This window comes from Aphelocoma coerulescens, chromosome 15 (genome assembly GCF_041296385.1).
Source record: "Aphelocoma coerulescens isolate FSJ_1873_10779 chromosome 15, UR_Acoe_1.0, whole genome shotgun sequence".
Lineage (NCBI taxonomy): Eukaryota > Metazoa > Chordata > Aves > Passeriformes > Corvidae > Aphelocoma > Aphelocoma coerulescens.
The window spans coordinates 10237231-10255424 of record NC_091029.1 but is presented as its reverse complement, the minus strand read 5'-3'; the positions used below and the strand labels follow the sequence as shown (position 1 = coordinate 10255424).

General features: G+C 44.4%; 1 protein-coding gene across 1 annotated transcript in view; it reads left to right on the top strand.

Annotated features, from left to right (window-relative positions):
• The window catches only part of LIMK2 (LIM domain kinase 2), a 31245-nt gene that overhangs the window by 3175 nt on the left and 9876 nt on the right, over window positions 1-18194 (top strand). The window contains exons 3-8 of the mRNA XM_069031287.1: window positions 12288-12423; window positions 13686-13795; window positions 14031-14219; window positions 14630-14735; window positions 16085-16281; window positions 16990-17176. Coding sequence (XP_068887388.1) covers window positions 12288-12423; window positions 13686-13795; window positions 14031-14219; window positions 14630-14735; window positions 16085-16281; window positions 16990-17176 — 925 coding nt within the window. The remainder of the gene's footprint in view (window positions 1-12287; window positions 12424-13685; window positions 13796-14030; window positions 14220-14629; window positions 14736-16084; window positions 16282-16989; window positions 17177-18194) is intronic.

Here is an 18194-nt window from a genome sequence, read left to right as displayed (position 1 = left end):
AAGGGATGTCTGCCATGATTTTTCCTGGTGGTAGGAGTGATGCCTCTTTTTGGTGTTCCATGAATACTCAGTCCAGTTTTCATGCTCCAGAATCAACGTTTCTGAAGGGGTCTATGTTTTTGAGAGGGGTTGAGTACCTGCAGCTTCTGCTGGCTTCTGTGTTGGCTTGAATACGGGGAGGCTAGTGTTTTGGATCCTGTCAAAGAAAATGGGGGAAAAGGAAGCCAAATTGTGGCTTTGGAGGAATGTTTTCTGTGCCAAAACAAGCATCTATTGTCCTCGTTTAAAGAACAAAAAAAACTCCAACAAAATACCCCAACTTTGTTGAAGTGAGAATTGTGGTTATTGGTAAATTTAAAAAAAAAGAAAGCATCTCATGCTGCCAAAGCAGTGCAGGCTCAGTTGACTTGGAAAATGCTATTACAATGATACATTAATAATCACAATTACAGTTTGATATCATGACAAATCCCAGTATTTTGGATTTCTATTGGTTTTAGTATTAATGTTTAGTTATACTGAAGCAGCTTTTCTTAATCCTGGTTTTCTCTTCTCCCTGAAAGTCTAGTATCCTGTTGTTGAGCTTCCCTAGATTGAGCCAGTAGCCAAACCCAAAGCTGTGTGTGCTGGGAAGTCTGTCTCTCTTGCCGTTGAATGTATTTCTCTTGTGGGTCTTGATTTGCAAGTGTCTTGGTGCTTCTTGCTATTGGGGCTGTTGAGGTGAGGAACAGCTGAGCTGGAGGCAAATCCTGCTTTTGGGACACTTCACAGAGAATTTGTTTTCATAGGTTATATTGTATAATGGAAGTTTGGTTTTTGGTTCTGGGCTGGTTTGTTTTATACAAGTGAAGACATCAACTTTGAGCTGTTTAGTAACTTTGTGTATTTGCTGATTTACTTCTTGTGCTGTGTGCTTTTGGTGAGCTTGAGCACCCACTGAGGCTGCTGTGCTCAGTGAACAGTTGGAACCCGCAGTAAAGGAAGCTGCCCTTCCCTTTTTCCTAGTTCCAGGGTAGGATTGTACATGAAAACAAGTTTCCAGTTTGCACTGTGTTCCTCCTTTTCTTCTGCTGTCCCTAAATCATGCTGAGCAGCAGTCTTGTGCCTGATATCCCAAAGCCAAACTTTAAAAAGCCTCTACGGGTAGGAGGCTTTGGCAGCTGGTAGCTGTGAGTTCCAGCAGCTCTTGTGGAGTGTTTTTTACAGTCTTCCTGTGGATTAGCTGACTCCCTGGACTGGCACATAATTTCTCTAATGCTGATTGGCACTGGTCCAGGCTTGTTAGCTCTGTTTTTGGTCAGGCTTGGCACTGGCAGGAGCTGACGTACTTGAGTGTCTCTGAGGATTTAAGTTTTTGTCACTTCCCTCCTTCCTCAAACTGCATGTATATAGGAGCTTTGTCTCTGAAATCTGCATTTTCCCTGCTGTGGCTTGAGGAAAGAGCAAATCCCTGTTTGTATATCTCAGATACTTTAAACCGTTCTTTGGCCAGCTGGTCCTTAGGCTTGAATCTGATGGGTTGTATCTGGCTGAGGAAGTTTCTTAGATGTTTCTGTCACAGTGTCTGTTGTGAATTAACTCTGAATGTACTTTTGTGCCTCTGAGTTCTGTTGAGACAGCACACGCTTTCAAAGGTCACTGCTTTTCACAGTTTGACTGGATTTGGAAATTGCACTGCACGGAACTTCAAACATTACACCAAGAAAGGGAAAGACAGAAGTGAAAAGGTGTATTTTTCCTAGCTTTAGATCACTTTTACTTCAGGGGATTATTGGAAGAGCTTCTTTTGACCAAGAGCTTGCTGCTTTTATTGTTTTCAGTCCAACTTTTTTTCCATATTGGAAAATAGAAGGTAATGCCTTGAATTATACTTTTGAATAAAGTATTATTACCAGTGTTTATTTTTGGTGTTTTTGTTGTTTTTGTTTTTCTGCAGTTGATGACAAATGAAAGTAAAGACAATCCCCACTTTCTGTAGGGATATTGCATATTTGAATTGGAGTAGGATGGAATGAGAAGACCCAGACATAGCAGTATGGCTTTATCCTAAGGACATGGTATTTGTAAAAAATCAGTTTTGATTATTTGAAAATCACAAATTCAGGTCACCCCAAGATAAGCCTGTAGACTACATACAGATGGAAAATGGATACATAGAAAGAAAATAATTGGAAATGGTGGCAGGAATTCTTACTTTAGCAGGGTGCTTAAGCACTTTTTAGGAAGGAAGAGAGCTGAGGCTCAGTTCCTTCCTAACCGTGAAATAACAGAGCATGTCTAGTACTGTGGTCTATAAAATAAACCTAATTTAATTTAGTAATAATTTAAGTAGCCAAGCAACACTGGCTTGCTGCAGAAATCTCAACCAAAAGCCAAACCCACAAAAAATGTTCACAGTATATCTTCAAAAGTAGCAGAAGCTGATGGATTACTGGTGATTTTACAGTTGCAGATTTAAAATATACCATTTAGTTTATATCCAAACCAGTTAATTAAAAGCTGAAAAATGATCAGGAGTTTGAAGAGCGCTGGATTAGCTATCCATGGATCAAGGGAGTGCCCTAAGCTCTAGCCTACTGAACAGAAAAGAAGCACTACTAATTTCTCAGCTCTAGTGATTTGATTGTCTTACAAAGATGTGATTTTTCTATACTGAATGCCATATTTTGTGTGCTACAGAAATACTTTTTTTCTCAGCAAAACCTAGTAAATCACTTTGATTCTTTTTTACATTTAGGGGGAGGGGAAAGCAAGCCAGGCAAACTTGTATGAAGACTATATATAATTAAACGTGGTCTGGGGGTGCAGGATACACTAGATGATTTCTGAGAGTATTTTTATAAATCTGTTTTCCATTTTTAGTATATCTACTATCAACTTATATTTGAAGCAAGTAATTTTTGTGGCTTAGGGATGATCAAGAAATTGGTCACCTTACAAACTCCAGTGACTGTAGGGTTTTTGTCTCCCAGACTGTCCACTAGTACTTCATTATACTCAGGGTTAGAACCTTCTGTCTACTATCTTCAGAAATCCCGTGTCACAATTTAAATCCATTTCTTCTAGCCATGGTCATGAAAAACAAACTTTCTCCCCTCTTCTGTTATCCACATAACCTTCCCCTGTCAGAAAGCAGATTATGTCTCCCATCAGTTCCTCTAAGATAGCAGAAACCCTAGACTTAGTGGACTTAGCCTTTTCTCCAGACTGTATTTTCTAGATTTAAGATCACTGCTGTTGGTTTAAACTCTTTGGCACAGGCCTTGATTTTCCAAAAGCAGCTCCATCCCCAAAGGACAAATGGATGAACAGGATCTGAAGCACAAATGTGGACAAATAAAGATGTAAGCAAAGGTGTGTATTAGGAGGAATTTAAATTGTGGGGATGTTTGGTGCTTTGACTTTTCCTTTAGCTTTTCACCTGTGAGCACAAGGCAGGTTTATACACACAGCAGCTGAGCTTGAGAGCAGGGGAAAGATCAGTAGTAATAAAAGGCAGCTGAATTAAGGTAGAAGCAGGAAGACAAAAATTTCCTCTTCCCTGTCTTCTCCAGTTTCTGGCAGTTACAGAAAGCTAATGATAGGGGCCTCAGAGGTGAGAACTCTTCACTAATCCTGCAGACTCCTGGGAATGTTCCTTTGGTGGTGTCTTCTTCAGCATTGAAATTCAGGAGCTCACTATCAGATTCAGGGAGAAATAGCTGCCTATTGGCACACAGATCACTATGACTGTTCAAGAGCTTACAAATTCAAAGGAACAATTAAGCACTTTGCAGGTGGCCTCATTCCTCAGAGGAATCTATCCCATCCCATACGGGGCATCAATGACCAGGCTTTATATTTAAGGAGGAATGGGGCATTCCAGTCCAAACTTTCTTTTGGTTGAATTGGCAGCTTGTCCTTTAGGGTACTGTTATCGAGCATTATTATATCAAGGTAATTAAAATTACTCACACAGCCCAGAATGTGGTAGGCTTTCACAGGGGTGAGACAGGATCCTTCCCTGAGAAGTTCCTGGTCTTCACAGACCCAAAGCAGCATGTCAAGGAGGAGCGAGGATGCAGTGTGCAGTGGTGTAAGTGCCAGTCTTACTGCCATATGTGCTGCGTTTACAGAGCAGAAGTCGCTGCTTCCCAAACTATATATAACCTATGAAGTTTCAGTGGGTTGAAGTTCCTTGGTTTGCTTCTCAGCCCGCACTCATTCAGGAGGGCTGCAGCCATCAGGTGAGTGTGGTAGAGATAAAAATTCTCCTTCCTAATGTGCTTGGTGATGTGAGGTACTGAGAAGCATCACGGTGTTGTTCTGAAGTTGTGCTGCTGTTTAGAAGTGAGATGCAGTGATGGAGCTTCACTTCACTTCACTTCACTTCACTTCACTTCACTTCACTTCACTTCACTTCACTTCACTTCACTTCACTTCACTTCACTTCACTTCACTTCACTTCACTTCACTTCACTTCACTGTTCGTTTTAGTTTACTCAAGATCCGAGTGCAAGAGCTCTCAGAGGTACGTGCGGATCCAAACGGTGTCAGTTTCAGGAGCTGACTCTGTCTTTCAACAGCAGCAAAGCACGTGTTACATGTTAAGTGCCTTGGAAATACAATGAGGTGTTGGAATTGCACTGAAGTATTTGGAATGCCTCCAAGCTGCGCCCATGCTAAAGGAAAGGTTTGCTGCAAACTCTTCAGGCACCAAGCAGATTCCTCTTCCCTCAATCCCACACATATCGAAGTGTCTGTTAGCGACAGGATAAGTTTGTGTATCTTAGGGCTGGCGGATGTGCTGAGCAATACATCTGTCTGCAGATATGCTACTGAGCAGCACGAGATGTGTGGCAAAGAGTATCGAGAGGCTGCCCAGCTGGCTCGAGCTATTAATCACTGGAATAACACAATAGCTGTGTGATTGATGCATGTCTATGGGGATAAATCTGTAATGGCCGGGACTCGGTGACAAATATCATGTAAGTCGTCGTTAAGGTTTTTCATGTGTTCTTTTTCATTTGTTAGTTACAGTCTTCCTGGCAAAAGTTACTGCACAATTCTAAACCATAATGAGGAAAAAAGCTCTCCCCATGATGACTACCTGTTTGTAGTGGAAATGCTGTCAGCATTTGCAAGAGAGAAGATGCTGATGTCTGACTTTACTTGGTGAAAAAGAAATTTGTTCCTGTGCATTTTGGCCCCCAGAGATGGTATCAGTAAAATTACACAAGGTCTGTCCCCCCCCCCCACACACACCTGTTTATCGGCATTTTTGAAGTACAGTCATTCTGGCAGGAATTCAGATCTAGAATGTATGAACACATTATCACCTTTCCAGAGCCCTTTTATCAGAGACAGTGTGTTCTCAAATAGGTCATAGAGACAACAGAAAAAGCAAGAATTAACAAGACATTTCTGTGTAGCCAAAAGTAATTTACTGGCTGGTCTTGCTGCAGAAGTAAAATCATTTTGATAAGAAGTTTCCTGTTAAGTAGACATTTGACTATGTGTCCTTTGGCTTTAAGGAAGTCTTAAACAAGATCCTTTCCTAGTTGCTTAGCTGTCTGGGTGGTTTTTATTACTTTGAAGTTAGGCTTTATCTGCTGGCTTCATTCACAGACTAGCTGGCTGCTTATCACATCTGTGGATCAAATCTTCAAAGGTTTTGTCTGAAGAGTTGGGATTTATGAGGTCACGTGGAATGCCCCTCGGAGGGCGTTCAGCCCATGGCAGCAGAACTGTGGGGAAAGGCTTTTGTGTAAGTGATAGAGGCGGGAGGGGCTTGGGCTGCACGGGAGGTGTTGTGTGTGTGGTGGGGAGGTGCTGATAGCCAGAGAAGCGCAGGATTGCGAGCGCTGGCCCCTTTTCAGCACCCAACATATAGAGAATGTGGGAGACCAGAGCGCATTCCTAGACACAGACTCACCGTGTTGCTGCTTCCAGTAGAGCTGTGTGAAATGTCAGAAGGAATTAGACCCATGCTGGAACCGACAAGCACATCGGGCTCTGCAGCACTAGGCTTCACTGCACTTTTACAGCCAGGCTTACCCCCACTGAATGGGGAAAATGGAGATTATTTTTTTTCCCTTCAGAAAGATGGCTTCTTATTAAAAATTAAATTTTAAAAAAAGTTTTAAAAAGGAGTAAAAAAGAATGCTAAAAGCTGCCTAGGTTTCTGCACACTTCAACAGCGAGCAGCAGCTGTCAAATCTGCAGCCAAGACTGCCTTGTTCCAGCCCTAAGCATCCCTGAACAGTGTGCCAGCTGAGATGAGCATCTCCAGGAAAAGCACATTTGAGTGCTCTTGCCTCTGGAACAGAGCATGGTTTTCAGGCTGTGTTCAGGCATGCCAGGCTTTGCTGACTGTACAAAAATGGGCAGGCTCAGTGCAGCGGCATATGTTTGTTGCATTTTTGAGTGTCTTGCGAGCAGCTTTAGCTGATTAGGTCACTGGAGATTGTGCTTGGCTTCAGACAAGCACAATGATACAACTGTATGTGCTGTGAGCAGGAGAGAGTACTCCGTGCTGATTTATGCCTCTCAGCTTCCATTTAGGAGATGATGATTCAGTTAAAGGATTGTAATGATTTCTTAAAACAGTATTGGAAAGAAAGCAGTTTTTCCTTGGATGAAGCACACTGTGAGTTACCTCCTGCAGCAAGGTGAACGGATTGTAGGTGCTGTAAAGGCAGGATAACCCCACTCACTGTGAAGGGTTTAGGAATGTACATAGTTAATTTGATATATTTGGAGATGTGGCTCATTGCTGTCTTTGACTTCCCCATTAGAACGTGCGGCTGCTGCAAAGACAAGTTTCACGTGTATGTGCTTGTATTCTTTGGCCAAAGCTGCTCTCTTTCAGCACTAAGTATGCAGCCCCTCTTTGGATCAGAGCTCCAACCCTGTGAAGGAGCGAGAGCCTGTTGAAGCTCTGGAGCCGCCGCTGTCTGCCTGCCATGGCTCCTCCTCCCCTCCCACCCTTGGGTGGAACCAGAGAAGGGAAAACTTGCCAATAGTTAGCAGGCAGCAGAGCTCGCAAAATTACTGCAGCAGCATGTCCCACTAGCCCGGTTAGCAGTGATTCTGTCCTTCCCGAGGTGCTGCTGCTGCTGAGCACAGGAGAAGATGGTTATACCAATGGGAGCCAGGAAAAATCTGAAAAGGAATGAGCAGCCAGGAGACCTGGCATTCCTTGGGCAGCTTCAAAGGGAGGTGAAGTATCTGAATCAGCACAAGAGTAAATGAGCACTAGCTGCTGCCATGTTGGCAGAACAGAGCTGTTCAGAGGCAGTTGGACAAGTTTGTGGCTGATCCGGTTTATCTAGTGTTGAAGATGGGAAGTTACTTGTCTGCTCCAGCTTACTTCGCTCCCAAGGATCCTTTTCGGTAAGTCTTGCATAGGATTAGCAGTGGGCCTCCAAAGTGTGGTTTCCCCCCTGCGATGCCATCCTAAGCAGTCTGCGTGTGAGGCTGGAAGAATGAGGTCCCATGCTCGTGTGCCAGAAACAGCTGGCCTCAAACTGGGATCCCATATTGCTTTGAGGAGGTGACAGGGAAGATTCCTATTGTCAGTCCCTTCCTAGCTCCCTAGTTTGAGGGAACAGCTCCAATGTGCACGTAGCCAGGTAGGCTCCCTTCCAGAGAGCACTAGATATACCACTGTACCCTGTGTCCCTGTGCTTTGCTCACCAGCAGAGGAATGAGATTAATGTGGCTGCTGCTGCTTCTCTTCCAAAGCTCCTTGTGTCTGGGTGAGGTGAGGTGCTGCTGTGGGAGTTCAGGAGGGTGATGTAATCTGCAGCAAGGCAGCACATAATCCTGTTTGAGAAAAGAAACCAGGTACTTTGCAGGTAACTAGGGATGAGCAACACACTTTCCTTACATGGAAAGGATACTTTGGTGATATTTTGGTTAATTCAACTTTTATTCGGTTTTGGTCCAGTTGAACAAATGAGAATTGAGAAAGGTGATAGTTCCAGAATAACACTTTGGTTGCATTGCATCTCCACAGTGAGAAAAGTCAGTGGGGTTGAACACAGCCAGGCTGGTGATTGACACTGATGTGCTGATTAGGTGGATGGATGAGGGAAAGCACAGCTTGCACTTTCATTGTCTCCCTCCTATCCCCTCTGCTCGGGTTTGCTTGTTATTGATCCTGTTCTGCAAACACTGTTGTACTGATTTAGGAGTAAGAAGCCTTTTGGTAAAACAGGCCAGGTTAGGAGTAAATACTGCTGCACAGTTGCTGAGCTTCTTTAGGCAACTTTGTGAAACAGCAGCTGCTTTCAGAAGAAAGAAAGCGAGCAGACACTTGTTATTTGTAATATGTGTAGGATATTATGCTAAGCCATAGATAACACCTTCTCCTGAATGTGTGGAAATGGTTTTGCATAGTCAGAATTTAATCACTCTGTCTTTCTAGTAGTCTGTTTTTCTTTGTCTGTGTCTCTTACGTAGCCAGTGCACACACTGCTGCTAAGCCCGGGTGAGTAAGCCTTTGGGTTAGCTACAGGCTGGGGTAATGCTTTATTCTGCAGCTCTCTGTCTGCCTGACTGTCCTCTCCCTGCCCTGCCTGCAGAATTGGAACCACAGCTCTCTGAGCTTGTCTGGCATAAACTGATCTGGCCTGACAGTGTGTGTGAGGGGAGCATCTGGTTAATGAGCCCTTCTCAAAGGGATCTGTCTCTTCAATACTGGGGAAATCTTTGCTTCCATGAAGGTATTGGCTTTCATTTAGCTGTAAAACAGATGCCACATCAATTGAAACCATGCTGGTTACCTGTTGTGACCTGATCCTCCTACCACCCCCCCTAAAACCAAGAGTCTGTGGAGCAGTGATTTGTGAGCTCTTTCTGCACTTGCTGTGCTGCAGAGCATCAGGGCTGAACTCTGCACCCAGATGCTGCCTGCAGTCCCTGGAGGATGGCTGTGGGAGGCAGATTAATTTATTCTGTACAGCCAAAACTGGGAAGCGAAGAATCATAATGTCTGGTCTGTATAATCAGAGTAGGGTTCTGCAGCTCTGAAAATGGTGGCTGGGCATCAAGAGGAAGCACGTCAGGTATGGCTGTTACCATTCCTCCGTGAAACTTGATTACCATGGTTTGCTATTCTGTAATAAGAATAATCTAGGAGAAGATTAGTTGTTTCTAATCTATAAAAGATAGAGGAGCATGGCATACTCCTTTCCTTTGGTTGTGGTGACTGGCAGAGGTTAGCTTCCTTAATACTTGTAGCAGTAATTGCATTCCTGTCTCAGCTGATGTGAACCTTGGTGCAATGGCACAGCTCCAGTGAGGCAGGAGAGGAAGAAATGGCAACTCTTGTATCTTCTGGGATAAAATTCTGACATATCTCTTCAATGAGAGCCTTGTGGAACAATCACTTGATGCTTTTATCATTTGGTGAAGGCATTGAAGCCATTCCTGTGCTATCAGACAATTTCCCACACCTGTCAAAACTAAAGCCTTTTCAAGGTTACAGAATGCATGGTAAGTAACAAAGGTGCTATTTGGCATCATGGGCTGCAGCCATGTCCCGTTCCTGGCAGTGAAGCGGCCAGTTAGACCCATTCCCAGCTTCCAGCCTCTCCAGGGCTGCTTGCTCTATTCCTGTTGCCTCATTGCCCAGGGTGGGGTTCTGAGCCTTAAGCTGCAAACTCGTCCTGCCCAGATTTGTTTAATTACATAGCAGAGAACTGACTGCTGGCTCCACCTCCTCACCTTCATTTTGCTATGGGTGTATTCCAAATTAGATACCAGTGCTTACTTCCGGATGGAAGCAAACTTAACTAAGTGCTCTAAGGTTGAATCAAACCATTTAGTACTAGAGGAAGGGTAAAGGGAAGACAAATGCACATGATCCCGTGGAGCCCACCTAAACAGAATTGCAGTTTGTATTGCTTTTGCAGAAATTTTACATTTACTTAGGGAGAAAAAGGAAGTGTGAAATTGAAGAGGGGTGAGGAGGGGAAGGTGATGTGCTTAAAAACAAATAAGTGACCCACCTGCTTGGAGAGAACACAGACAGAAAGTCAAGTCCTGAATTTCTGGTGAAGCAGTCTCCAGCACTGCTGTCTGCATCCCAAGTGCAGGCCTGGTCACAGCTCCCTGTTTGAAGATGTAATCACTCCTGGAGCACACACACTGGTATAGGCATGCATGGAGGAGTTGGATAAGTCTGAGGGATCCGATTTGTCAGTACTTAGCCAGATATTCCTGCCACAAAATGATAGAAATCTTTGCTGTTAGTCTCCACTTGCTCTTTTTTCCCTCCCACTCACCTACTTGCTCATTCAGCATGGGGTATTTACTGCAAATGAAAGCCAAAGGCCAGTGGTTGAAGGCAGAATGCACTGGGATGCCCTCTGGGTCTCTTGCATACCAGGAGCAGGGTGTAACCATGACAGTGCCCCCAGACTGGAACTGTAGTTATGTAGGAACCATGTGCAGCAATCTTAAATTACTGCTCCCTATGCTTCACACAAAATTGGCAGGGCCTCTTGCATATGCTGGTGTTCTTTCCCATCACTTGGAGGGGGGACAGGATTTGATGCTCCTCAGCTGGGAGAACAAACACTACAAAAGCCAAATACATTTTAAGGAGCAGTCTTCCTGAGGGGAGGGTACAGCGCTGAATACTCCATGAGGTGTGTTTTTCCCTAAAGCTTACAAGCAGCTTTACCTTGTTGTTTTGCAATCTCTTGAGATGGAGCAAGTAACTCTCTCCGTATTGGAGCATGACCAGCTTCACATATCATCACGCTCATTACAAGCTGGTGGAGTTTACAAGGAATGTCTTTGGCACAAATAAGCTTCCAGAAAGCTTGTGAGAGGTGAAGTCAACTGTAGCTCTCATCTTAGCCCTGGGAGCATGTAAAAAGTGCTCCTCCAGTGCCACCAGCAGTCTCCAACATACTGGGTGCTGAGGGAGACTGGCTGTCCGGAGGGACACCCACCTAAACCCCCATCTCCCTGCAGTGGTTCCCCCCCAGTGTAGTAACTGAGACAGGTGTTGGGGTAAGGGGCAGAAGAAACGCTTCTTCCCATATATGGGAAAACATCGTGCTGATGATGGCATTGATCCTCAAGGTGTTTCTTTGAACCCGTTATTGGTGACTAACCTGCTTTGGATTCTGCCCTCAGAAATGGCCAGTGCCAGATTTATTTTCCTTTTAAAGTCTGAGAGCATGCTGTCCAGGGCTGATGGAATAATCCTTAATGATGCAACTGCTGTCTGTGCCTTATCTCTCCAGTAAGTTACACCTCCATGCTGCTGAAGTTAAACTCCCTTGCCTAGTGCATCTTGCTGAGGCAGGATTATTTTGTATTCAGCAAAGCTGGGTTCTGCTTGTGATTTGCTAGAAGATATCTGCAGTAGAATTGCTGCATTTTTTTCCTTGATTTTTTTTCTTTTGCTGGGGGTAGGAGGGGGAAGTTTGTTTCTTGAAAGGATGTTAATAGAGGATTAATAATGGTTGCTTGTTGAAATAGAGGCTGACTGATATGTGAAGGATTTGGGGATTCTCTTAATGAAATCAGAGAATTAATTTTATTTAGGGTTTTTTTGGTGGGTTGCTTGTGGTGTTCATTTTCTCATGCACCATCATCAGCAGAAGGGAGAACAATTGGCTGAGAGAGATGGACTTTCATCACAGTTAATTGGTGGATGCAGTAAGTATATGGAGCTCAGGAGATGAACTGCTTTGAAAACTCTCCCTTCAAATGCACAGTGCTGCAGTTTACCTTTTGGGAGAGGTCTGCTTACAGATCAATAGAAAAGCTTTCCAGAAAGGTTGGTGCAAAACTGGCTTTGCATTTCAAAGGAAAGTGGATCCTGCCTCTCTGTCCCGATTCCTAAACTGGCTGAGGAGGCAGGTGCCCTGGCACAAGACAGGTGATGCTATAGAAACACTAAGTAGAAACAGAGCAGAGCTCTCTCTATGCTGGGCAGCTCTGCAGCTGGAAATTTGCATCCAGAAAGAGGGAGAAAGTAGAGGAGCAAAATTTACAAAGCAGAATTTATAAACCTACTGATGTGTTTCAATGTGTGGGATTTGTTTTAAACTTTGGAAGCTTCTTTTTCTTTGTGCTGGTTGATTTCGCTTCTCCTTACAAACCTTGGGTTTGGTGCTAATTTTCAGTTCAAAGAGCACTGGGAAGTGGAAGGGTTTAGTACATCCATAACTGGCAGACCTACCTGGTGGTGAGCTGCTGCTGAATGTGTTCTCCATGCAGGAAAGGACCATTGATTTGTGACTTGTTGCCAGCTGGAACTTTGTTCCTTTGTTTCCTTCAAGGTGCTCTGAATGCCAGGATCCCCTCACTAACTGGTACTATGAGAAAGATGGGAAGCTGTACTGTCACAAAGACTACTGGGGGAAGTTTGGGGAATCTTGCCATGGCTGCTCTCTGCTGATGACTGGACCTGTGATGGTAAGGACTTTGAAGGACTCCTGCTTGGACATGCCTGCCTCCAACTCCTCAAACTTACTTGGTAGTTGTCTTAGGTATTCAGATAACCAAATAAACTGAGGATAATAATCTCCTTGTTACTCTAATCTCAGATTAGAAATGAAGATTGTATGTTCATCTTCTACATAAAGATTAATTTGAATGGGGGTAGCTGTTAAAGGAGGGCAATGTGAGGATCTGAAGCATATGAACAAATAAGGTGCTGAAAAGTACAGACCTGAGAAGTAGAAAGGTGATTCAGGGGACATCTGTTCAGTTTCTGTAGCACAGTGCCTCAATGTCTCCACGGGGTGATTTTCCACTGCACTGTGGAGTCAAAGCTCTCGGCCCACGATAAGCAGCAGGTTCTGGCTGTGGGAAGGTTACCATCCAAGTCCCACCTAGGTTGTGGCCAGAGTGCTTTTTCAGGCTGACGGTGTCTTGAAGCAGTGCTAGCCCCAACTGCTTTGATGCATTGAACTCTGCCTGCATGATATGGGCTCACCTAAATGTTCCCCTCCTGCACAACCTTGCAAATATTTAAACTTTAAAACTGCCAAGAATGAAACATAACCATTATTTTTCTGGAGCCTAAATAAAAAGCAGAATGGTACTCAGTAATATGATTGCTAACTCAAAAGGAAATACTGAGAAATGTGCAGACAGTGTCTCATTGCCTACAAAAGTCTTTGCATAATACTGTCACTAAAGGAATTCTCATAAGGAAAATAGAAAAACAGACCAATTAATAAAAATATTCTTTAAAGGTTTTTATTGTCTCAGTTTGTACTTTTTTTTCTGTCAGCTGACTGGTTAAATATCTGAATTTGTGCATTGCCTGTCTGCCAAAAAAAAAGCCCTTTCAGCTTTATTAATTCAGGCATAACGTTAGTTATCTTGCCAAGAGCAACTGAACAGGAAGGTTTAATACCTTGTTTACTAGTCTGAAGCAGACTATCAACTGTTTTTGATAGTTGAACAGCTGCCAAATACAGCAGAGGTTCCTGGGACACAAGCTTTGCTTAGCTTGTTGATGTGTTTGTTTTGGAGTTCTGCAAACTGCTGCATCTGCCAATGATGGGGTTCAGGAAAGACAGAATGGACTAATATAACTCTCCAGTAAAAAACTGCTCCTTGCCTTAGAGACGTGAATGTGAATGAACATGTTAATTGGAGAGGCTAGCAGGAGCTGCATCTGCTGATGGGTTTTGGCCCTCCTAAGCTACTCCCTTTTCTGTCTGTAGGTGGCTGGCGAATACAAGTATCACCCCGAGTGCTTTGCTTGTATGAGCTGCAAAGTGATCATCGAAGATGGGGACACTTATGCACTGGTGCAACATTCCACTCTCTACTGGTAAGAGGAGCTGAACGTCGCCACAGAGCTTCTCCCTGCTGCCGCGTGCAGCTGGCTCAGAGTGGTTCAGCTGAATGCTACTCTGTGGAATGCCAGGAAGCTGCCTTTGAGGGAGGGAAGAAGTAGTGGTGTGAACACTAATACTATGGCTTGTGGTCAGTGAGAGAGCTCAGACATGTGAGTTTGGCAGGGAGGGATGGGACATTGCCATAATGACTTTCTTCACTTCTTCCAGTGGAAAATGCCATAACCAGATTGTGCTGACACCGATGATAGAAAAACACTCCACTGAGTCTCTGCGTGAGCAGCTGCCCTATACACTGACCCTCATCTCCATGCCAGCAGCCACGGATGGCAAGAGGGGGTTCTCTGTGTCTGTTGAAGGTGGCTGCTCCAGCTATGCCACTGGTGTCCAGGTGAAAGAGTGAGTATGACCGGATTGTGTGCAACACACATGTTTGTGCAGAGGGAGCTGGTAAAAATCCTGCAGCACTGTTGTCCTGAGGGAATCTTGGCATTGCAGGGACGTATGTGGGCTAATAGTCATTTGTGTTTCATCTTCATTTCAGTCTTGTGACAGCCTTAACTGATAATTGTATCTCTCAGTGCTGTCTCCTTCGGTGAACACAAAACATTTGAACTATCAATTTTACCACTGGTAATATGAAGAGCTCTCTCCAAACCTGCTCAGACCTAAGCACTTGGTGTAATAGTAGCTCCCTATGTTGGTAGATTAGCATTATTTTATTTCAAAATATCAATATGAAGGGGAGCATATTTTTGATAATTTTGGCTAAACTGACTTCACATACAGACTGTAATTCCCATATTTAGAGTTAACAGGATGCACATCAGCCCAGATGTCCGAAATGCCATCCACCCTGCAGATCGTATCCTGGAGATCAATGGAGCTCCTATTCGTACATTACAGGTGGAGGAGGTGGGTAGAGTTCTATTCTGAAGCCTCCTTCTCCTCTGCCTTCCTACATCTTTTCTCTTTCCTGACACTGTTCTCCCACCCTACATACAGTGTACTAGTACTACTAGTACTACTAGTACTACTAGTACTCGTGCTGACAGTAGGAATCAACATGAAGACAAGCTTTGCCTTCCAGCTGGAGAGGAAAATGTAACAGATGGAAATGCAATTAGGATTCAGTCCTGATTTTGTGGCATTCAAACGTGAAGGGAGGTAATAGGAAAAGTCTAGGGCTGTGTCAGAGGATGGGGAGGCTGGGAAGACTTTACCGTGTACTGCTGGTGAAGTGCACAGTTCTGATCCTTTTAGAGGCACTGATAATACACAAGGGCCCGGCTGATCCTAGGTATGTTTCCCATTGCAAAATACCTATTTGCTGTCTGTATTTACAAGTAGATGCTTTCTACAGATATCAGGTGATGCTGCAAGAGTGTAGGGTGGGGTACCATTACCTTTACTTCCCAAGGGTTTTATTTACTGTTGGTGCTGAAGAGAACATGAGGAGCACAAGGCATCTCTCAGATAAATCTCCATGTAGCTTTTGCTAAGCTGTTTTTTGCAGCACTGTTCAAGGTGGAAACTTATGTAATTTTTGAACACTTCTCAGAAAAAGAAAAGTATTTAATAGAGTCATAAAATACCAGACTGGAAAGCACCTCAAGGATCATCTGGTCCAATCTTTCTTGGCAAAAGCACTATCTAGAGTACTATGTCCAGCTGAAACATAAACGTGTCCAGTGTTGGGGAATCCACTGCTTTGCTGGGAAGATTATTCCAAGGGCTGATTGTTCATTGTAAAAAACTGTCTTTGTGTCTACCTGGAATCTTTCCAGGATTAATTTGTACCCATTGCCACTTGTATTTTCCATGTAACTCCTTGTAAAAAGGGAGTCTCCATCTTCTTTGTAGCCACTCTTTAAATACTGGAACATGGTGATAAGGTCTCCTGTAAGCCTTCTTTTCTCAACAGACCCGGTTCTCTCAGCCTTTCCTCACGTGGCAGCTTCACAACCTTCAGTCATCTTTGTGGCACGTCTCTGGACTGTGGATCCCAGCCTGTCCACATCTTTTTTTTTATATAGGTTACTTGTAGCTGACCAGAAAGAAGTATTGGATAACATCAGGAACTTCTGTGTTGCCAGCTTGATTTGTCTGGTAGACAGTTGTGGTGCACACAACTAAACCACAACTATGGAGTGATCTCACTGAACTCTCTCTGATTCCTGAGGGCCATTCCCTGTGTCTCCTCTATCTCCTGTCATTTGCATTCCTCCTGCCTGCTGCTGTTCTGCCCTTTGGTTTGATTTCAGGTGGAGGAATTGATTCGCAAGACAAGCCAGACCCTTCAGCTGCTGATAGAGCATGACCCTGTCTCGCAGCGCTTGGACAGGCTTCGTTTGGACTCCCGTCTTCCCACCCACATAAAGACACCCATCTCCCCACGCTCCCTCTCTTCACTGGACATCAAGGAGAACCTGGAAGGAACACTCCGACGGCGCTCCCTCAGGTAAAGATTTGGAAGCACTGCCTCTGACCTATCTTGCCTTTGCCCTGTGCTCCCTGGCTGGGCAGCTTAGGCCTTGTGATCACAATGACTGTGGGGACAGGGCTTATCTCTGATGTGAGCCGTGGTGTAAACCATTGGAGAAGTCATGGAGAGCTTTGGATTCTGCTATATATGTATACTCTCTCTCTATTCCCTTTCAGGATGACAAACTTTCCTTAATAAAAATAAGGAACTCTACTGTTAACAGAGAAAAGATACTAAGTTTCAGAGTTAGGAAATCTAAAGGTCAGGTTTTTACCAGCCTTAAACGACTGGGGAAGAACATGTCCTTAAGGGGAATCTGGGTGAGGCCTGGGACTTGGGGAAAAAGTCTTTCTAAGACTGGAACACTTAGTTGCTCATTTAGTCATTTACCAGTACTTTGTTCAGAGATATCAAGTAATGTGACTTCACAGCTTCCTCCCCTTGGTCTCAGAGCTGCACCTCAGACTGCCAGTGCAGGAGATGTTGTTGTTAGGTAGCTCTGATTTGGAAGCTGCTGTGGATTCATAAGGAGCTTCCACAGTGCAGGGAGAGCATCTGGCTTTGGAGATAGTAAAAGCACTGGACCACATTAGAAACTGCTCCCTTAGCAGCAAATGATGGGGTATGCTGGACCAAAAGTTTCCCAACAGATTCCCTGATCTTCCTGTCATCCTTGTTTTCCAGGCGAAGTAACAGCATTTCTAAGTCTCCCGGCCCCAGCTCTCCAAAGGAACCGCTCCTTCTGAGCCGTGACATCAGTCGTTCTGAATCCCTGCGCTCCTCTTCCAGCTGCTCCCAGCAAATCTTCCGGCCCTGTGACCTGATTCATGGAGAAGTTCTAGGAAAAGGATTTTTTGGACAAGCGATCAAGGTGAGGGAGGTCCTCAAACATTCATCAGTTATTTTGAGTACAGCAATGTCTGCCTGTCTTGGGATCCTTCACCATAGTCTTGGTGGTTTTGCCTTGCCAATAGTGATCAGTCTTGGATCTTCCCTGGTTTGCTCTGAGATCCATTCCCTGACCATGAGTGTCTCTGGCTGCTAATGGTTTTGACTTTGTCCCCTTTGAATGTCAACCTTGGCCATACATGGTCATCTCCTGAGTCAGATTTAGCACTCCAGAGTGCCTGTCACAGCAACCTCCTGGGTGAGGTGGGGAGAACAAGGAACAGGCTACACTTTCCTCTTATGAGCATCTTTCTTATGATGAGGTGCATTCAGCACAGCATTTCTTACCCACCCTTAGTGTGGCATGTTTGGGGGCTTGCTAGGCTGATGTAGTGACCAAGTCTGAACCCCTGGCACAGCCTAAATGGCTAGTCAGCGTGGGGGTAGTGGTCAGGTCTTGTATGACTCTCACAGTTAAAATCTCAATCAGTAGCTCTTATCTTGACTGAGGGTACTCCAGCAGTTCTATCCCAACATTCCTGACAGCATCAGGGGGCAGCTTCTGCCTTGTTAAGGTACTGTGAGTTCCTCAGTGCTCAGATTGCACTCACCATGGGATGGGACTTCTCCCCTTACACTGATATAAACTTGAGATGTCCAGCACAGGAGGTGATGAGCCAGCACTACAAACCCAGTGCTTGATCCATACTAATGAGCATATTTCTCTTCTCCTCTACTCATAGAGAAATAACAGGTGCAGGTAAGTGGAACCTTTGCTCTGTCGCATGCTTTTGTCATCTGTGTCCCAGCAGTTACTGGCACAAAGGTGTTTCATTTCTGCTCAAATTACCCCATGGCCATCCTGTTCTGGTGCATGCTCTGGGAGTTAGATTTGCCTCCTAGGACTTCCATGTGACACTTGTTTCAGTTTTGCTGATACGTCAGCTTTAAGAATTCCACTTAGTCTTGCCTTTGTCTCTTCACTTCCCTTTATCATTGGA